General features: G+C 42.0%; 1 protein-coding gene across 2 annotated transcripts; it reads right to left on the bottom strand.

Annotated features, from left to right (window-relative positions):
* Window positions 1-676: 676 nt before the first annotated feature.
* Window positions 677-22401, bottom strand: TM9SF4 (transmembrane 9 superfamily member 4). Of its 2 annotated transcripts, none has more exons than XM_061560317.1 (18): window positions 22341-22401; window positions 19155-19268; window positions 18200-18299; window positions 16854-17022; window positions 16323-16440; window positions 15132-15243; window positions 14206-14324; window positions 13269-13380; window positions 12435-12505; window positions 10380-10512; window positions 10165-10246; window positions 9757-9832; window positions 9488-9571; window positions 6861-7036; window positions 5436-5499; window positions 3937-4056; window positions 2561-2650; window positions 677-1332 (listed from the first exon to the last, which is right to left on the bottom strand). In XM_061560317.1, exons 1-18 carry the CDS (start codon window positions 22353-22355, stop codon window positions 1183-1185), a joined length of 1905 nt encoding a protein of 634 aa, XP_061416301.1. In that variant the 5' UTR covers window positions 22356-22401; the 3' UTR covers window positions 677-1182. The 2 variants fall into 2 exon arrangements, with proteins under 2 accessions (XP_061416301.1, XP_061416300.1); XM_061560316.1 differs by lacking the exon at window positions 22341-22401 and adding an exon at window positions 21844-22028.
* Between the last annotated feature and the right edge of the window lie 404 nt (window positions 22402-22805).

Genomic DNA, 22805 nt, shown 5'->3' with positions numbered 1-22805 from the left:
ATTATACTCGTCGTGAAATACTGACGTTACCAAGGGGAAAAAAATATCCAGTTAAATATCGTGATCGCAACACATTTTGTTGCGTCTGTAATCCAACTTACTGTGAATCTTAACTGTCAATCGTAGCCGTGTGAATCATAGAATATTAACATATACTTAAAAAAGTGCACATTCAATAACATTGCCTTATAAGGAAAAATAAAAAAATCGGCCACATTTTTGGTCATCGCCCTTCTTCTTAGCCTCTCTGCACTACGAAGTGCCATTGGCTGAACCGTCACCTATTTATGTCTCAGCCGAATGCATTGTTGACGAATGAGTGTCATTTGTGCACCACTGCCAACAGAATATCACCAAATAATTTGTTAAATTCAGAGATATGGTATCTGTGTATATTACGATTCACTGAGGGTGAATGTCATAGAGTGTATACATTATACTATAGTTAATTACAGACTTGGAATTTTCCGATTTTCACTGTGGTTATGCTGCTATGCAAAAATCCCTTCAAGAGGAATAACTAACATTGATGCAAAACTGTTTAAATGGTAATGAAAACACTTCTGAATATATCTCCGATCACCAATTCATCAGGGACATTAATATTTTCAAATAAAAAAGCAGTATGCATGTTTCGCTCATATATACTTATGATTCAATACAAAAAACTCAAAAGTATTTTCTCAAAGTATTTATGTTAATTTTTTCATACATTTGTGCATACAACTTTAACTGTAAAGTACTCATATCAGAAAAAAATTATCCCAAGACCGTTCCACTTTGAATCACACAGGAATTTACCATGGAAAGACAAAAAGCATTACCACTTAAATGCAAACGAAAATTGACCTTCAATAACCCTAAATGCAACATGAAAAGCAATGTGACTTCAACAAATCAATTAAATGGTTAAAAGAATAGATTTTTTTTACATATTCTTTGAAAACCGAGAAAAGGCTAAAACCCACAATACATCAACAACTAGCCAAGGTTATCATCAACTATGTACATGATATTGTCTCCACCATATTAAAATGTACACAAATCATTTGTTGGACCGCACACGGATGTCAACAGACATTTTTATTGACATGTTTAGTGGAAATGCCAACGCCAATAATTTGTGCCTCTCCAGCCCCACACCCCTCACACCACACCCCGAGACTCCCTCGCCGCATGTGACTAGTCTATCTTGACGGCCGCGTAGATTTTACGAATGAATATGTACGCAGCGATGAAGCCGATCGTTCCGGTGAGCAGCCAGAAGGTGACGATCATCAGTCCAGTGTAGCCAAAGTACAGGAGCGACGGAATAAACTCCACAATCTCCAACTGCAAAAGCAGAGATTTCGTTTAAAATACATTTTCATAAATATAGATTTATCATGAAAAATAAGCATGTACACACCAGCGTAACTATACCTACGCAAATCTGTATTCAAATAAAAATGTACAAGTAATATTACTATTCAAATAAAATGTTCATACATTTCAAATCAGAAATTGGACTACATACTGTGAGCACTGTTATCCTCTGGCCTTTCACGTATTAGTGAATGCCAATCAGTCATGGCTTGCTATATTACGGCGATATAGGAGTTGTCATCATGCCAGTGTGATGAAACCTGGTATCAAAATACTGTCCATTGAATAGAACAAAGATTTATATTAATAATAAATTGCTAATGATGTTAAAATATACTATAAAACATGCTAATAAGCATTACATTTTTCAATAATTAATGTCGTTTTTTTTTGCATTTCAATGCTGATGTAATGAACGCTTCTAAGTTTAGTTGAGTATTGGAAATGTATGGATTTTAGCGATTATTAATTTGTACGGGAATTTAAACTGCAACAATTAAAATATATTTTGGAATACTAACTGGAGTTGACTCGGCATATTGAACAACATTCAGCACATGTGTAATAACAGCCATAGAGGGTTCACGTGGGGATTGGCTTGCCGGTCCTGCTTTGTAGCCAATAAGGGATGAGCCAGAGAGCATGGCCTCTGCGTGATCACGGCATGTTAGCAGGGGTGAATGGCCTGGCCATTCGGGGCCCCAGCTAATGGGGAGCCGGATCAGAGGCGTGGTCCCGGGATTGACAGGGAACCATCGAGAACGGTCAATGCTGTCTATGGAGGATTGGCTGGGGGGTACCACGTGACGAAGGGATTAAGAGAGAGTGAGAGAGAACGATCGAGAGCAGACTGGGGAACGACAAGAGCAGGAGTCACGCGCGTACGGGGGCTCTGGGTGCCACGTGCGCGGTGGGGACTTGGTGTGAAGTCTGCCCTCTCTCCGTTGTCTGCCAGCAACGGAGAGTGTGTGTGTAAGGTGTATTTGTGGAAGTGGAAATAAAAGGACTGATTCCGAAGCCGTCTCAAGAAGGTTTATTACACATGGAAGATGATGCTGTACCCAAATATTATCGAGGGACTATTTGAAAGTTACTTTTGAATTGAATTTTGTGATCAAAGATGCACATGCGGGAATGCATAATTGTCGTCGCTGTATCGCAAGTTACAACTGTAGCACAGAAAAACTGGGGTTACCTTATTGAAAAAGTAGAAGACGGCATACATTAGAACGTAGAAGGCAGATCCTCCCGACACAATGAATGTCCTCCACCACCATCTGTAATCCTGAACACACATCGTACGAATGCATTAACACCGAGGGCACAAACACCAGAATAGGAGACCACACACGCGAGAAATCCGACAAAAAGCCACCAGGAAGTTAGACTGTTGCATGGCGATATTGAAATGTTTGAAAGTGTACATATAAGAAATTCAAAAATATTTTTAATTAATCTGTGTATGCCTTCAAAAAATTACCGAAAAAACACTTTCATGCTAATAAAGCGCTAGACACAACTCCAGTTTAGAGAATATTTATGCATTTTCCAAATTCTGCTAAACTACCATGCAGAATTCCCATCCGCAAATCCCATCACGGGAAGCAGCGCATATCTACAACTCATCCAATTATTTATGGATCCCTACGATGTTGCAGATTATTGCCCTGCAGCTGCAAATAGCCGCCCGCACTGTTGTGGTTGACTTTACTTTTCAGTGCCAAGATGCACCATTAAGTGCACTTTGCGGGAGACCTCACACGCAGAGCGATCTCGCTTTCCCCATCACCCTTCAACATCAGATTCACAAAGATGCCTAATAGTGTGTTAATTATCACTGTCAGCAGTCGCAGTAATCATAGATATTTATTGACGGGATACTACACCAATGCTCAAACCACTGAGCTGGTGATCCCCTAGTCTGATGCACCTCAAAGTGTTTCAAGAAAAAACTTGTCCAACCAATGGAACTCTAATATGGAAAGGGGAGATTGCATTTCATGCTGTGACCTTACACCTCAATCATACCACTGAGAATCATTACATCTGCAAGGCTTGCGACGCCCATCTCGAAAGCAACGTGGTGCTAATCGCCTCATCACCAGCCACGGAGACGAAGCAGGCGAGTATGCCCTCAGCAAAACCAACCCGTTTCAGCAATTGTCAAGATATGAATGATTTTTTGATACAGTAGTTCCTGTTGATAATATTAAGTTATTATGTCTTTCTCACAGATTACTTTTCATTGCTGAACTGTTTATAACCTCAAAGGTAATAAGCCACCATGTTGTAATAACCAACAGATTATTATACTGTAAATCAACAATATAGCACAGTGACTATAATATGGTAATTTATAAACATGCAACCTTCACAAAATCGACGATTACAAGAAAAAAACAAGAATAAAAGTACAATAACAAGTTTGAAATTTGTGTAAAAATTATCTCCAAATGTTTCTGATAAATAAACAAAACAACATGCATGCTACATGGGTATCATCATACTAGCACATGACACGGGCACTTTCTTTGGTTGAGGTATTTATCGGGTCAATATAAACCAGCCTACCTCGGCACACAGTTGAAAGTACACCATGACGATGCTGATCTGGGAGCAGGAGATCACCAGGATGACGAACACAAGGAACAGGAATCCAAAGAGGTAGTAGAACTGATTCTCCCAAATGGCCTGTTAAAAAAAAAGAATATCGTTTAAACAACAGCTGCACTAGAATCCTTCCTCAATGCTGTTACACAAACACTACATTGCAGCCCATCAACGTGTACAATAAAACATTCCCACAAGCAGTGTAAAAAAGAATGGAGGACATACGATGTCAACTGGAGAAATGCAAGGAAGGGAAAATATGCGCTAGAGTGACATCATCAGAGATTGATGGTGCCGGAACGGCTGGGAAGAGAGAATGTACGCGCACAGCAAGGGTTCTGCTCAGCCTGATAGCTACGAGGCGCCTGGCTCTGTTGGACATGTCAGACGGATGCCAGTTATTTATTTAGAGATAAACATTAAGCGTTACGACATTACTTAAATTTAGCATGAACGTTTGTATGCAAGGCAGAAACAGAAATGTTAAATCAATACAAATGTAACATTTGCGACGTAAATCAATCTCTCCCATCAGTGCACTGGACAGCCTTTTGTTATTTGATTAATTCGGCTGTGTGGTGTGGAGCTTAACTTTAAATAAGTATAACCCGTAAAAACAAAGTTTTTCACTATAAATCCTTTATATGCGTGGCGGCTAGAGTCCTCTCGTCCTGTGGCTTGAGATGGCTGCCACCTATGGGTCAGATGATTGTCTGCCAGTATTAAGCAATTGGTAATTAAATATTTAATTTCTTTTCCCTAAACAGTGTAAAATTTTGGAAAAAAAATTTCACGAACATGAATTGTCTTGCACGAGTCTGTGTGCAAAATGTCAGCTCGATTGGATCACGGGAAGTGGGTTAAAAAACGACCGAAAGATTTGCACGGTCATAAGCAAGCAAGCACGCAAGCACGCAAGCAAGCAAGCAAGCGAACTTAATATAAAGGATTTAAAAAATTAAGCTACGCATGGTCTCGCGGCAGCTGCCAACGTGCTCCAAGTGAACTGCCTGTGCTCTGGTATTGCTGCTGCAGAGCGTGTGAACATCACCGAGAGACCCCCCGCCCACCTCCCACGCATTTCACAATTAGCACTATTCTAATTCCTGCATTTTCCATAAATATGCTAAATTCATCTTCATATGCAAATTCTTTTGTCAAGGTGCTCTTCCTCCTCCCTCCCAGCTTAAATAGACGCCCCAAGCCTAGGACGTGTCATTCAGACTCTGTCTTATCGACAGACATGTTCTTCACCTGAGGACGGCTGCTTGCGTTGTGGCCGAAACGTCGTGAGAATTGTTTTATTATGTTTTATTTTTATTATTTTATTACTTCCCTACTACGTGACTTTACCGAAAGAACCAAGAAGATGAATCCCTGCAGTCACGAAAGCTTTAAATCGAAATTTAGTTCAGGCCGTTTCTGTATAATTATTATTTTAGTTTTCAAAAGATACCTACACTGAAAATGAAGAACAGCTCAATGAAAACCGCACCAAATGGCAATATTCCAGCCATGAGAATTCTGTAAAGAAAATAGAAAACAACGTCAACAATCAGACTAGCAGAGTGTTTTTTTTTGTATGTAATGCCACATCACCATACATCATTTTATTATTTAGTGCCGGCAGGCAAAAAAAGTTGTCATCAAATAGCTCAAGAATGTTGTTAACGACAAGGAAAAATGAATGAACTTGGATTTATTAACGTGTGATTATGAATAATTTAATCTCAAACAATATAACAAATTAGCAGTAGGAATCAATGCTTTTGAATATAGGTTCACACAGAAAGTAATGCCCCACTGACAAGGAATACACACACATGTTCTTGTTCCTCGATGGCATGAAGCCTTTGAGATGGAAGGGGATTATATGGACAAGTAATATGCACATAACCAATAAATCTGCTAACTCTATGGGTAAATTTCACTTTTCCTCGATACATTTCGGCAGAGAAAATAGAGCGGGGAATTACTTTCTGGGCTTCCTCGTCTATATTTTTGTATCACAATAGACAGTTAAATAAGTAACAGTTTACAACACTGTTTCAACCTTTCGCAGTTAACCCCCAGCAACATGCAGCTTTAAAACATGATTATTTTTTTTAACAATTGTTTCTTTACCCAAGCAAGCCCGAGTCTCTCACTATTACTGGTGTCTCTCCCATACGTAAACTTCAGTGTCGTATTTTGTTTAATTAGGAAACAAGTTAAATAAATCTATCGAATTTAGACAGAGAAAGTTACCTCAAATAAAATCAACATTTTTACTTAATTACAATTGTAATATACGTTGACCCTCTTTCACACCGTACAACGCCAACTGTGCTAATCTGAGGTGTGGGGAAAGGACAACAAACTAAACACGAACATTCGTTCTAAAGAAATCAGTTTTAAATCATCCTGGCCATGGAGGAGGGGGTTGGAGGGGTGGGGAGTGGACAGAGTTGAAGGGCCGAGACCACGAGACAGGACCAAAGCCATTCCACGAACTGCACGGCACGGCTTGGGAATGCCAGTGGGAACGCACAACACGCTTTTGTCACATAGCAGCCACCATTGGAAGTGAAAAACTTCAATACAGGCCTACACCGCTCATCAACACCGAGGTGAATGAACCATGTAAAAAACACGTGACGGCAATTAAATAAGCACATTTTATGTTCTACTTGAGTATTCCATGTTTCGCTTTGCATGGTGTATGGGCTAAGATTCTTCTAGTGTAAAACTGCCATTTCATCCAATTGTGTATATATACACACGTTTATATAAAAATAACTATATCAATGTATTAAATTAAATTCTTTGCACATGTACATTCTTAGGGATGCATTAAAATAATGCAACAAAACATGTCTAGTGAAAAGTGAAATGTCACTACTTACCCAATGAACTTATTCATGTACCAGCGCTGCTCTGGTATCTGTCGAGGGATCTGGTTTGTTCGGACGGGATTCTCATAGCCCTTCTTGCGGAAGCCAAAGTAGTAGCCAAGAAAGACGAGTGGCATTGATATTCCAAACCACATGCACAGCAGGGCCACCATGGTGCTGAATGGAACCTGTCTCACGGTCAGAAACAATGATAACTGAAGTCATCTCAGATGTGCCTGAAGCAAATCATTTTATGCACACGTACGCTGTTAGCAATGATACAACTTTTTTAATGAATGAAACAAGTACATTACTCTATGAGACCTCATTTAACAGTGGCAAAATATAGTAATAGGTTTTTACCCTTTCAACTGGTACAAAACTGACACCTTTATACAAGGCATCATGTTTGCAATAACCACAACACAAGCAGTTTTTGTTTGCATTTTGACTGCTTGTGTTGTGGTTATTGCAAACATGATGCCTTGTATAAAGGTGTCAGTTTCTGTACCAGTTGAAAGGGTAAAAACCTATTACTATATTTTGCCACTGGTAAATGAAGTCTCATAACGTAAATTCTTACCCTGACCTCTAAATACTCTGATAGTGCGCTGTTTTTGAGTTGTACGCCTTTTGGCGTCATCTGGTCCAACACCAATGGAGACTAGGCTCTAAGAAAAGCTGTCTCGGGTGTGGACCAATCAACTTCAAGGACAGTGCATATCATTATCAGAGTTGTTTCTTTTTGTTTGCATTTTGACTGCTTGTGTTGTTTCTAGATTTGAAGCTTTCGTGACTGCAAGGATTCATATTCTTAGGTTTTTTCGGTAAAGTCACGTCGGTAAAAATTTAATTAATAAAAGTAAGGCTTGTGTTGTGGTTATTGCAAACATGATGCCTTGTATAAAGGTGTCAGTTTTGTACCAGTTGAAAGGGTAAAAACCTATTACTAAGTACATTACTCTAAGTGAGCAACACAGCTGAGTGTATTACGTTCCATGATATAACTTTCACATAATATTTTTCAATATTTAACGACTTTTGGAATGTTTGCAGTACGTTCAAACACTTAATTGTCTCCGTATGTTAATTTAAATTAATCATCTGTATACCAAATAATGTAATGTTCATTGATAGCAGTCCAACTTGTATAAGTTCATTCAGTTGAGCCCAGTTCCAAGAGCCGTATTTTCTAACTAGCTGCGCAAGAGCAAAGTGCATGTCTTGGGCTCGATGTAACATCGTCTTAAGATGTGGTTACGCAAATAGTATTGCATAAAAAGACACCGTGAATATCTGAAGTACCGCAAAGGCCAATGTTCACTCGTGAACGTATGTAAAATACAACATTCGATTTCCATCTATTAAAGAGAAAAGGAATGTATCGATACTTGCAAATGTTTCCAAAAAATAACTGTTTAACTAATCATTTACACTTGCACATGGGGAGAATGCCACTGCATTGCCTATTTAAATGCAATGTTCAATGTCAATGATGTTAAATGATAGTCAATCGTGCATAAACCATGCTGCCTTTCATACGTATGTATAACTGGCCCTCTACGTGTCCGAAGTACACAACCGAGGCGTGCTGTTCGATCAGAGCCTGACTATGCGCTCGCAGGTCGCAGCGAGGTCAGAGCAGGTTATTACCGCCTCCAAACACTCCCGAGGATTGCGCCCGCTGCTCTCCACCCCAGACTTGGAATCATGAGTTTATGCCTGTCTCAACATGACTGGATTATGCGAACGCCCTCCATGCAGAGGTACCACTAGGACTGGTGCAGAGGTACCACTTGGATTGGTGCGGAGGCTCGAGTGAGTGCAGAATGCAGCTGCTCGGATGATTCGACGGGTGATCCATTTTGAACACATTACGCCAACCCTCAGCAGCCTGCACTGGCTACCACCAGACCATTTCCGCATCCAATTCAAGGTTTCTGCTACAAAGCACTGCATTGGCTTGGCCCATCTCCCTGAAAAACTGTATCTCCCTCCAATCCTCAGGCACATACAATAATTCCGTTCCGTGGGAACGGCAAGACTTGCACAGCCCAGGATTTTTCACTCAAAGCTGGGGGGGACAAAGCCTTCTCTCGAGGACCTTCACAAAAATCTGGAACACCCAGCCAGCGGACGTCCCAAAAATGCCGAGTGTCTCTCAATTCCGTGGTATGTGCAAGACACATTTATTCACAGTTGCTTTCTCATGGAAGTAGTAAATATAGTCAATCGTGCATAAACCATGCTGCCTTTCATACGTATGTATAACTGGCCCTCTACGTGTCCGAAGTACACTTATATTTACTACTTACCTCTCTTATGCTATTCGTTGCGCAAGGTTGCATCTTATTTGCGCTCAGTTGCAATTTACTTTGCTCAGTCGGTGTTAGCCGCCGAGGTCGCGATGGGTTTCTTTTTTCATTTCTCTTGCTCTATGCCCCCCCCCTGTACCGTTCCCTTTCTGTTGCATTCTGCACTGATGCCTACTTTATTGAGGGTGATATTGGAACATAAAATACAGATTGATTGATTTATTTTCAGAATGGTGCAAGGTTTTTTCTGTAATGCGAGCAGCAAACCATTTGACAAATGAAGAAAAGGTTACATTTCCCTGAACAGTAACAATGTTTTCTTACCGCACCGGACGAGTGCTTTCCCCAGATGAAGAAGTTGAGAATGAAGCAGACTCCAAACACGACTGCAGGGTATATCGTGGTCGTCTGCAAACGTAGAAGTCATACTTAACGCGTGACATAGGTGTTTTATGAGATAAAGGGAAGATTTCTTACAGAGTGCTAAAATATTACGATTAAGACTGCAAAGGTAAGCTAAACAAAAAATAATTATGAAAAATTACAGTTTCAATTAAAGTTAACATATTATCATCAACAAACATGGACTTCACCCAGAAAGCACCCTTTTTCCAACGCTGTCCTTTCAACGTGCGATACAGTCGGCCTGAAAAGTATCCTCCAAATAGTCTGCAAAGTGAAAGATAAGCACAACAGCTTAGCTGTTAGAAGCTACAAATATACCCATTGAAAATAGTGTATTTGACTGGTTACCAAGGGATTTTCTGTAGTTTCATTAAATCCACTTCACGCCAGGTAAGTATATATACAATTGCGGGTCACAATGTTTTTTCAGACCTTTAGTTTAGAATCCCTCTGAATGATTATTTTCATGGTATGCCAACAAGAGTAAATATTGTCCCAAAAATCACACCAAGGAAAAAACTGTACACATCTCTCAGGATCCCAATCATGGCCATGTACAGCAACTACGGTACACTCTTCGGATTACAAGCACTCACCCCATGAACATGAAGAGAAAACAAGAGGTGGTCATAAGTGCACCGCGACTTGAAGGAGACAGCATGCCCAGACCTGCCACGACTGATGAGACGAAAAAAATTGCGTGATATTTGTTATGGGGGAGGCACAAAATAACGAGAGTAGTTTCATAATTGCTGTGATTTTTTTTTATACCTATTGCTTTATCATGCCGATTGGATCGCTTTTAACTTACTGATGACGATTAAGACCATGAGAAACAGTTGGATGCCAGAACCCAGAAGTGAAGAGAGTAGCATCGGGTACTGTGGAGGCCTGAAGACATCTCCATGCACAAGCTTCCAGCCAGACTCCTCCATAGTGTCCTCCTGTAACGGACAACGGCCATGGCGAGTTATTAATCCTGTAATACGTTTCATTTTATTTTATCAACGACGTACATTCACATGTACAGCCCTTTGTGAATCCACTGCTGGATGAGGGCCTCCCCCACACTATGCGGGGACACGTTAATAATTGTTTTTCATACGAGTGCTTTCACGCCGGGGCACCTCAAAGTGCTTTACGCGCAAAAGGCGACTTACATCACACAGGTAACCTCAAACATTGGAGCGGCTCCCAGTGGCAGCCGTCGCTGTACAGCACATGGTGACTCAGCACCTGACCTGCAGCAAATGGGCATTACGCTGCCAGTAACGGGCAATGGTTGCGGTGTGTAATACCGGTGGAGTAATTTATGATTGTTTACCAAAAAAAACCTCACCGAGTCTCAATACGTTTTTGCAGGAGGATGCTGCCAGGTGTTCGCAGTATGGTGCAAAGTTGATGTCATCCCAATTGATTACTTTTGAGGTTTGGCCAATACCAGGTTACATTGTAGTGGTTTAACTTTTTAGCTATGGGAGGACACCAGAGGACCTTTAGGAAGCTCATGCAGAACAGAGGGAGAGAACATAAAACCTCCACCCAGAAAGGTGCCCGAGTCGGGAATCAAACCCAGCCCCTTATTGCTATTGAGGCACAAGTGTTAGAATGGCAAATATGTAAGTAAATGTATCCCAAAAACGAGTATTTAATGTTCACATTCTGCATGGTGTAGAGCAGGGTTCTAGAACTTTGGCTACTGCAGCCCTTGCTGAATATTGTTTCAACCAAGTAACTCCCTTTACCTGACCCAACGTAACTCTGGGAAATAAATTCACATTCATATTTTAACTAATTGTCTATTTTGAGGTATCCTAACTAGCTCATAACTGCAAGAAAATAAAACAAAATTCAACAGACGCTCTGCATGCATCGCGTAATTTATTCACGCTCGCTCGTTACTCTGGTAAACCAAATTGTTACGAACAAAGTTTGGAAAGTTATTTTGTATCTTTCTAGATTACCATGTGAATTTAAATTGTATTTGAGCAGAGTCATACATGATTATTCACCGATGACTCATGTGACAATATAATTTCACACATTTATAAATCACCTCACATATCCCCCCCTGGGACATTGCCAAGTCCCCCATTAGGGGTCTGTGTACCACCGGTTGAGAACTACTGTTGCAGGGGATATGATCGTACTTGTATAAAAAGTGCCATTTCATATATTGTATATAATGTATATTCTTTAAAATAATGGTCTCCTAAGGATTGAAATAATTGCATAGGTATATTTTATGAACACAATCATGCAAGACCATGCAAGAAATTTTAAATTATGTCTTAGGTGTTTAAAATAAAGAAGTCGAGAGTGAGCTGGTAGAGGTCATGGATTGGAGGCTAGGGGTTATAGAAACATCCACTGATCTGGAATGGCAGAAATTGTGCCACTGCTGAAGGTCCCAGAGCTCAGATATGGAAGCCTTAAAGTTTCCATTTCACAGAAGTGGTGTTTCCATTGAGTGAAACTAGAAGACACAGTTTTGCATAGCAACTAGTCATATTACCATTCACTCCCCACATAATTCAATGAATTTTCAAATTCAGGATCACAATTCGATTTAAAAATCAATTATATTTTGTGTCACTTGTACGTTCTCGTTTGTTGTTGAATTTCCCCTGCTTTGTTCGGTGCATTAGCCTAAAGGTAACATTTGTATGGATGTATGTTGCACAACTTTTGCACCATAATAGCCAAACGTGCTAATCGGAGGTGCAGGGGGAAGGAAAACACACTGAACACAAAAATCAGTTCTGAAGAATTCAGTTTTAAATCTAGATTTAAAAGCACATAGCTCAGTGGCTTTCAAATATAAGTTGAGTAAACACCACATTTATCCAGTTCTGTTTTTACGTACAATGTCATCTTCCCGGTTGTAGTTTGCAATGTCACGTCGTAGAGTTCTGATGATTATCATGCTGAGGATGCCTGTAAAATAAAAAGGCTGCTTTGTGAATCAACAGAATATTTGTACAAATCTCTAAATCTTTTTTTATATATATAAAACTGCATAAAGCAACGAGGTAACCTGGATGCAACACAAAACATATCATCTTGTACCTTTGTGGATCACAACCTATTTCTTCTCTTTTTCAAAAATAAAGGCATTATGACAAAAGTGTAAATGTTTATGACCTTGACCTTTCCTCTGACACTCACACTTATGTCTGCATTGCTTGCAAACATTTCTTCTATGGGAAAGTGAAGCCTTCACGTAGCAGAGATGTTTAACCGACCATGATACGGAATTAATTTCATAACCAGTCCCAGAAGGCTCACTCGGTCGGTGGGAGTCAATGTTAAATCATTTCCAATAATCCTGCTTTAAGAGGATTACATTATAATTGTGCAACACCACAACAAAGATGCTGGTGGTGTATGGCCATGTGCCACAAGAAGCGTGGCCGCATGGGGTGGGGCCAAGCGGCCAGTTGGCTCGGGCTGCTTGGTTGTTGAGTTATGAATTCAGAAATATGCAAATTCCCTTGGTAATACATTGAATAACATATTTAATTACCTCAAAAGTTGAACATCGGCTTAGAAGAACGAATCAAAGCATTACACACATCGTTACGATTCGAGTGCAATTATTTGTAATGTGTACAGCTCACGTAAAAAAATTAGCACGAGCACAAAAGTGGCAGCAAACAAAGCGAGAGACAAGCAACCCCATGTTTTGGTTTTGACGAACCAGAGAGGAAGAAGACGACGACCACAGAGTTGACAATGGAGAACCAGTGGATTTGCACATCGCTCATGGTCAGATAAGTGTCCCATCGGGATGCCCATTTCACTGTACTCTCCTGCAAAACAGTTAACTCAACAAATGCAACTTGCACCTGTTTATAAATCTGAGATGAATAAATGCAGATTGTTATTTTTTCACATAGAAAGTTAAGCCCCATAGAATTTCTAGGCAGGTGCTTTGAGATAAGGGAGGTTTGCCTTATCCGAATATGACATTTATGTAAGCCAATTCAGAAGCTTGTTCTGAGATTACAATTTTTAAATACTATTTAATTGTGTGCTGGTTAACAATTATATTGATCAAATGCAACTTACACTGTATTATAATACCGAGATGAATAAATGCAGATTGTTATTTTTTTACGTAGAAAGTTATGCCCCATAGAATTTCTGGGCAGGTGCTTTGAGATAAGGGAGGTTTGCCTTATCCGAATATAACATTTATGGAAGCCAATTCAGAAGCTTGTTCTGAGATTACAATTTTTAAATACTATTTAATTGTGTGCTGGTTACCAATTTTATTGATCACAAATTACAGTTTACATTGAGAAAGTGGCAGTTTTGGCAACATCTCAACACTAAAAATCAGTGTACCAAAGGTTATAACATGCTGAAATGTAAGTCTTAGCCATCTATATAGCACGGCTGATTTTAAGGGAGTCCCCATCATCACAGGTGACATAAAATTTAGATACTCCTGTATTAACTACATAAATTATCGATGAATAAAAAACGAAAATCGATCATTGATGAACAACGCTAGTTTATTCATTACAATGTATGCGAAAACCTGAGTTTACAGAAGATATAAGTTTGAGAAAGGGCAACTTTGAATGTTAATGAAAATAAAGACGCCATGGTCCAAGCGTGCGTTAACAAACCTTCCACTTGACCGAGTAAGAGAAGAGGACATTGTTTTCCTTGCTGGGATCAATCTCTTGAGCTTCTACACCTGATATTGCTGGACTCTGGCAATCTCCTTTGTCATCTGCATTCAGGGCTGCAAGATGACAGTGGGTTCTTTTTTTCACTCCAGAAATTGCATCCCAAGCATACTAATGCCATTGTGTGGTCCCACCATATATAAAGCAATATTATCATGCACAAGAAAATGTCAATCAATATGGAAAAATACTTTACCTATTTTCAAACAGGATTTATTTTTTACATAAACATAACCCTATTACAAGAAATACATTATATTTCTAAACATATCCTCAGATAGTTGGGGTTTCTGTTGTTAACATCGTGGATCTTTGTCAATTTACAGATAAATGGATGATAAACAAGAAGTAGCTTCATTCTTCAGAATCGTAGAATCTATATTTATTATTCCTGGAGAAATCCGATGACCAATGAAGCCCTTCTTCACAGATGTCCTGTAGGGGTGTCTCAACAGTTCAGAGGCATCATGTCCATCAGAGCATTGAACTCACACCAAGAATGAGAACCATATTACTGAATGGATTTGGTTGATCATTTTAATCTGGCCACCAACAACTTGCACGAAGACTAGCATAATACATTTGCCCAACTCGGCATATTCTAGATCAGGTCTTGGGAAAAAAAAAAAGTTTAGATAAATTCTGTAAAGTATGAAGGGTTGCCATGTGTTGTTGGATTGGCAAGACATATAGAAGTGACGTCAGAATTTTTACCATTCTCTGGAGGCTGTTTTATGACATGAACACAATGGGTTGCTCTTTGAAAAGTTCAGAAATAAAGGTTTCTAATCCACAATGCTGTGAACGTGCAGATCAAAATAATGTGAGCAATTCATTATCAATCCCGCAAGCACCTTACGTACCTTCAAATTTGATGCTTTGTGGGATGACTTCAAATCGCACCACTTTGTACTTGGCATCCTCAGTCTCTTTGTGGTAGCTCAGAATCAGGTTCAGGTGATTGTGAAGGTACACCTTTGACAGAATCAAAAATGATCGTTGAAATAAAGAATATATAACGTTTTCTCCACCGATACCATCATGTAAGTAACACGCAAAGATAGTTGGGGAATGCACAGAAATTTGAAATAAAAAAATGGTCGTAAAGTAAGAAAATGTCTACGTTAAAATTGTGCATATGTTTTATTACATTGATTATACTTATACACAAGCATCAAGTTGTAATTGATGCCAGTCAATAGTTTTCTGTACCAACATTTTATGGATTAGGAATTAAAATTATGCTTGGGGTTTGAACATTAATTCAACACTTTAATACAGGTTCATTGCCTCCACATCTATTTGCACACGGTCACTATTTTACATTGCACTACTACAGTCTGTATGAACGTATTGGCAGTTACACTGGTGCACTGAATATAAAAAGCAATTTTTTTGTAATTATTTAATTTCCCGCGATTTTCAACACCGGTCAGAAAATCTTGCGGGGTGCGTCAAAATCATTTCTCGTGATGTTGATGCAGTCGAAAGACGAATGTTATGAGCAGCTGAACATGAAGCTTCACAGTCTGTTGCCGTAAAGCACCAAGCCTGATGACAATTAGTTCCGTGTTTTGACTCGTGCCCGAGACTTGGTCGGACGGTTCCTCGGTTAATTTCTAGAATAATTTCTTGGCGGACGGTGGCATCAAAATATTATGACTCATGCCACACATTCGAATGGGAAAGCAGCTGCTGAAGCCAAGGCAACTTCTGATGGAGAGTCTGCAACTTACTTAAGGGCAACACCGATATCATCAGGCCGGGCCTCATCTTTACCTGATGGGTCTAGAGCAGCATCGTGTGCCCAACACTCAAATCAACGGTCAATAATGACCTTTTTATGGTCTCAGTAGAGTGAATAAATCGACAACAGGGTCTATTAAAGACTGATAAACATATGTTCTGATAAAATGTTTGATTTCAGTGTTTCGACGTTTCGATCATCCTGATAACGACCGCTTGTGTTGTGATCGAAACGTCGTAGTTTTTTGTTATTTTCTTTGAACCTATCTACGTGACTTTACCTGAAAGACCCAAAGAATAAGTCGTACCTTCTGTCTGTCCATGAAGCCAAGTCTGTATCCATGCTCAAACTGTTCTGGCTTTTCAGCATCACCACTTTTTTCAGCAAAAGAAAGGATTGTTGCAACAGGCAGGTTGTCCGCAATTCTGTGCATAAAAATGTAAGTTCACGTTATGTAAATAATTCAATTCTGTGCATGGGATTTATAAGAATAATACTGCAAATCTTTGGCTGTCCACATTTGAGTGAATACCTCGACAAATATTACTTAGTTGAAGAATAAAGGACAGAATTGTCCCGATCCAGCATGAAAGGAAGCACAACGTGTAATCTCCATGTTCAGGAACCAAGAGTAAACAGAAAGTAAACCACTTTGGGTAATTACAAAAAGAGATACATGTTCAACTAAATGTGACATTTCACTAAATTCCCACTTTACATTGTGATTAGCTCACAAAAAACAGTTGAATACAGCACGGTATAATTAGTGCACGGGTACCTCATGTTACACGTTAATTATAAAAATAACCAAGATACACATCGACAAGGTTTAACTTACAAGTGTACATAGTATTCTTCTTTGATGCGTTCGGCAATGAGCTTGCTCTGCTCCACAGTTAATTTAACCGGAACATTTGGCATATCACACAAGACCTTGCAATCCTTCTTTTCAGTCATGCGCACTTCATAAGGTGTGTTAACAATCCGGTCTCCACGAAGCACCTCACCTACCAGAAAAACAGACAAAGTGCTTGTTAATTTGGTTACTTATTATTCAAGATTCGCAAAGACAGTGTGAGCTCCACAGTGTTTGATAGCTCTTGCCTAAAACACTAGGCTACCGATCAGTGTTTAACAGACCACAAGATTTCGATTTAAAGCTTTCGTGACTGCAGGGATTCATATTCTTGGTCCTTTCGGTAAAGTCACGTAGAAGGGAAACAATAAAATAATGATTGCTTGTGTTACAGTCGAAACGGCATGAGAATTTTGTTTTCTATTTTTATTATTTGATTGTTTCCCTTCTACGTGACTTTACCGAAAGAACCAAGAATATATAGGCCACAAGATGTTGACAAGACTCAAATCTGTATCTAAAACTATCATGAGTTTGCCATTCGTCATGCATGCTGGAAAATATTTCTCTGGGAGGTCATAAGGTACATGAACAGTTTCCAAATTGATTTATCACACACATGGTTGAACATTTAATGAGGCAAAAAGTAAAACTGCAATACACTTGTAAAGAACCCTTTCAAGTATATTTTGAAACACTTCGTCAATATTTAATTTGACCATTAAACTATTCTTTTTATTTTACCAGGTAAGGTCGACTGAGCTATATTACTCTTATTCAGAAGTGATCTGGCCACAAATTATAGTTCAAATAAGTGGCTTATCATGTGGAAACTTATAACAGCCAAATACTCAAAGTGCATGTTTCTAAATGTGGAGGGAAAAACCAGAGGACCCAGGCAAAAATGTACTCCACCACGGGGAGAACATGCAAACTCCAAATATATAGGCTTCAGGGTCGAGATTGAACCCACGAGTTCCTGCATAATCAGGAAAGGCAGATAACATCTCGACATTGGTCGCCCCATAACCTTGGTACGCAGCTGAATCCTCCGAACTTATTTGCATATATTAAAACATATTTTACAAAAATATAAGCAAGAAATGGAACGTTTTTTTATGTCGGCAAGGAGAGAAAGAACACACAAACTCTTCTTTAGACAAGTACGAAATCGTCATATGCACATAACATCCAGTAAATTCTCAACATTGTATATCAGACCAATGAACAGGATTACACATTTAGTCTGTCATTGAGTATGCGGCTTTATAATAAGTAAACTTCAATAATAAAAAAGGAAAATCATTTGATAAAACTGTATAACTTACCCAAGTTTTCAGTTTTATACAATATTTTCTGTGGCTTGCAGAAAGGAAGTGAATAGTATTCATAGGGCAACTGGGTGTGAGAACTTGTCATTTTTACAGCCTGTGAAGACAATAATTAACAAACTTGGTCAAGTACAGACGCCGCATGTTTACCATCAAAACATCCTGCAATTATCAAATTTGAAAGCACAATTTAGTTCATGAAAATACATTGTACTGTATTGACGCTGCCAGAGGAAAGTGTAATATCTGCCTTTGATTCAGGAATTAAAACGTAGATAAGTACTGATAGTACGAAATAACAAATTACATTTTATTGTCTGTCAAATTATACTCAACACTATCTGGCCAGGTGGACTAGTAGTGCTTTGAGTGCTTGAGACTCAGCTTATCAGTACCCCCTAGAGTTGATAACATAAATACCAATTTGAAAGCAAATTAACAGTGATTGTTCTATGGAGAGACCGGCACCCATCATGGTATTGTGGATTTTTTTTTATCACTGGCTCAGAACCAGCAATAGAGATGAGTGAGGCCCCATTGCTTGTTCGAGTGGGACACTGCGTTTTGGCTTTGATTTAAATTCATTACAACAAGTAACACTACCTTCCTATGGATCTAATTTCAAGGCTATATATATCCTTGAACATGGCAGCGTAACAACAGAATGTTTCAACGTTGAAAGTAGGACCACCGTACAAGAGAATGTACATAATTTCCAAAACAGAAGTTGACCAATAGTTGGACACATTTACGAAGAATTGGAAGTGGGTATTGATAAGACATGAAAACATCATTGTACATAAAGGTTTAATGTAACAAATATTTCATGAACGACAGGACGCTAACTGCCGTGAAATGCCAGCTCAAACTTCCTGTGTTGACTTTAGTATCCTGTAGCTTTTAACAATGAATAGTGCCACGTGTACGTCTGTTTAATCAAATATATATTTACCTTTATTTCCACATACTGGTTCTTGGCATAATCCATTGGTGCGACTCCAGGTACATAGAAGGTGCTTGCTCCATTTATTAAGAGAGCTATCACAAGCTGCCACAAACACATTTTCTGAAAGCCAATACACAACAGTTCGAGTTAAGCACAAGCAAAATTACATTGCAGTCGAGAACCACACAATATTTAACAAAATCATTAATTTAGATTTTTTTTACTTCAATAGGATTTCCTAAATATGACTTAATGGCCTGTAAAGAGTTAATAAACATGTCAATTCGTGCAGTTATCTGGAGACAGTGGTCTGCACAAGGCCGAGAACGTGTGTACACATAGTATACATCTTGGTGCGTTGTTTAATCCATTTATTTTTCGGCCTAATATTTCTGTTGTGATGGGGTGTTCTCGCCATTGACACATTAAAATCACCCCAAAGAATGACAGTACATGACTTAGTAACTTCGCGACGCAGCTGCTGCAAATACATCAACTGAGAAACTCTCTCGCCCTGCTGCTCCCAGTAACCGCGTGCGTTCCTTGCTCCCCTTCGCTGCCACACTCACTGCCACATAAAGCAATCATCCTCGCTAACATGCTTTCCGTTCCTCCATTTAAAAACAAATCTCATCTCCCTTACCCATCCTGTGACTGCTACTCCTTGCCCAAGCCCTGCATCTACAACTTGGCCGACCGCAACCCCTCCCTTAACCACTCCCGTCCGTCCTCCTGACACCATAAACTATTTTTTTTATGTTTTACCAGGTAAGGCCCACTGAACTATATAGCTCTGTTTCAGAAGCGACCTGGTCGCAAATGATAGCTCAACGAAGTGCTTTATTACGTGGAAATGTATAGCAACCAAATACTCGAAACGCACGATGTTGATTCTAAATGCGGAGGGGAAAACTGGAGGACCCGAAGACAAACCCGCACGACCACGGGGTGAGAGAAAAACGCAGACTCCAAATATACAGCAGGAGTCGGAATCTAAACCACGACCTTCATAGCTAACACGACTTGTAATAACTTCACTCTTGAGCTCACACACATCGCATGCACACTTCTCACATTGTTATAAAGCGCACTGTAATAAGGTGCGATATACGCCTACGTACGTTAAGATAGTTCGTGTTAGTTTATACCATTAATAATTCATACAACTCAACCACAGGCACGGCATCGCGTACGCGATCCATCGTAGCGCGACATCACACGCAGCGGAATGGGCTCTTGGGATAAATTTAAGAGAACACAAAAGCAACGTTTGCCGATCACCCATAGTCGGTGACAGGGATGGAGAGAGAACATAATCGTGTCACCAACCGCACATGCTGCACTCATCTCGGGGTTTACACTGTGTCACGTATGACACGTGGCAAGGAGGGGCCCGGGACATCCCATGTTCGGGTTACACAGAACACGGATTTTTTTTATTTAAAGCTTTCGTGACTACAGGGATTCATATTCTTGGTTTTTTCGGTAAAGTCACCATCAGGTGTGAAATCCACAGCAAGAACATTTTCTTCGCACCTTATTCCAGTGATTGCTTGTGTTGCAGTCGAAACGTCGTGCAAATTTGTATTGTTTTATGTTTTATTATTTTATTATTTCCCTTCTACGTGACTTTACCGAAAGAACCAAGAACAAGAACACGGATTATTCAGACAACGCACTTCTAGCTTACCTGCCAATAACATCATCCTAAACCCACCGCCCGCGTCTAAATACCGTACCGGACAACAGCTTTTCTGTCCATTTTGCACAACCATTTCTGTGCGTGAGAGGACTACATCTTGTGAACGGCGTACGTGTTTGAGCAGAGTAATCATTACGACAATACGCGGCCCCTAGTCAACCACTCCACAGTGATGAAAGCCTCCGCACGTCGTGAGGGCCGTAGGGGAAGCTGCCAGACCAGACTGACACCGTGGGGGGGGGGGGGGGGGGTGCGTGCCAGGTGTGTCGTGGAGGTTGGGAAGAGCCACAACTCCAGTGGCCTGGAATCGCAATGAAGCTGCCATCGCATTGCGCCACTCAACCTAAATCAGTCACAACCCCCCCCACCCCCTCCTTGGAGACGCACTTAGAACACGAACGCGACCCCACACTCGGTGAACGTTGGCCAATGTCGGGGTGGGTGGCGGCTTGTCCCTGGACGATGGGACATTGTACGAGGCGGCGCTTTAGGACGGGGCTGGCAAGCAGAGGGGGTCTCGTTCGAGAAAGTGGGAAGTGGGACACGGAAGTGCCGATGGGGACATTTAACTGCGAGCGACGTGACCGTGAACGGGGGACGCCAGAGGAGCGTCGTCCTATACCAACAAAGACAAAGACACCCCCCACCCCGTGTAGCCTCTAACAGGCTGTAGGGGCAAGTGCTGTTAGCGAGCAGCAGCACCGATGAAGGCTACCGGCACTGTGGCACACGAGGGGGTGGGTGGCCAGCACCACGCCCGGCCGCCTTTGTCTCCCCTAGTGGCGATGTTTACACACCGCGCCAGGTACTCATTTGAGGCCGAGTCGAACTAGTGGAGGCGCGGGACCGGTTCAGACAATCGTCACCGGCGCTGTTGGCCGTGAGCGGTAATCGAACCCCCCCCGGGTCGCCCGGTTCGTAGCGCAGTGCGCTAACCGCTGCGCCACCGCTCACCACCACCACCACCACCACGCGCGCCTGCCTATTACTCACAATCGTATCCTGCATCGCGCCGACAGGAACGCGCCTCACTCAACGTCTCGGCGCCAAACCAACCCCGGGGTGTGCCGCTAACGCGACCGCCGCCGCCGCTGCTGCTCGTGAGCGACTGCCGCTGCTCGAGGCCTCGGCACGAAACTTCCACTCCACGGAGGCGACGGCAGGCGAACAAGCGCGCCGCTCATTGGCCCAGCGCCGACCACGTGCCGCAGCGCGCCGACCACGTGCCGCAGCCAGCCAATCGGGGCGGCGGCTCTCGGAGGCGGCGATCGAAGTGTGGCCTCGCGCCATTGGGTGCCGCGCCGCCGCGTCCGCACGGAGCGCTGAGGCGGCGAGACGGGCGGGCGGGCGGGTAGGCAGGGAGAGGCGACGGGGAGACGCCGAGGAAAGGCGGACAGGGGAGTCGGGCGGCAGAGCCGGGAAGGAGCGCGGGGAGACGCGGCCGCGCCGTGAAAGCGAGAAGCGACGCGAGGAGGGAGAAGTTGGCTCACCTGGGCGGGCGCCATGTCGCGCGACGTGTGCCGCGTGACGTCACTGGCAGCTGGCAACGCCCCCCGCTGACCCCCCCCCCTCTCTCACCCGCCCACCTGACCCCCCCGACACCCGCCCCCCTCACCCGCCCCCTCACCCGCCCCCCTGACCCCCCCCTCAACACCCGCCCCCCTGACCCCCCCGACACCCGCCCCCCTCACCCGCCCCCTCACCCGCCCCCCTGACCCCCCCCTCAACACCCGCCCCCCTGACCCCCCCGACACCCGCCCCCCCCGACACCCGCCCCCCTCACCCGCCCCCTCACCCGCCCCCCTGACCCCCCCGACACCCGCCCACCTCACCCCCCCGACTCCCCCCCAACACCCGCCCCCCTGACCCCCCCAACACCCGCCCCCCTGACCCCCCCAACACCCGCCCCCCCCGACACCCGCCCCCCCCGACACCCGCCCCCCTCACCCCCCCCG

Source organism: Lethenteron reissneri, chromosome 26, assembly GCF_015708825.2.
Source record: "Lethenteron reissneri isolate LAM-NWPU_2019-01 chromosome 26, ASM1570882v1, whole genome shotgun sequence".
NCBI classification, from domain to species: Eukaryota; Metazoa; Chordata; class Hyperoartia; order Petromyzontiformes; family Petromyzontidae; genus Lethenteron; species Lethenteron reissneri.
This window is presented reverse-complemented; position numbering and strand designations above follow the sequence as displayed.

Bases quoted from the DNA above. Each gene is read 5' to 3' on its own strand.
- TM9SF4 (XM_061560317.1), bottom strand. The intron at 15,244-16,322 runs GTACGACTTATT...ATTCTGTCAAAG, and splicing joins GCTTCATGGACAGACAGAAG to GTGTACCTTCACAATCACCT. The intron at 7,037-9,487 runs GTAAGAAAACAT...ACCGTGAGACAG, and splicing joins GAAAGCACTCGTCCGGTGCG to GTTCCATTCAGCACCATGGT.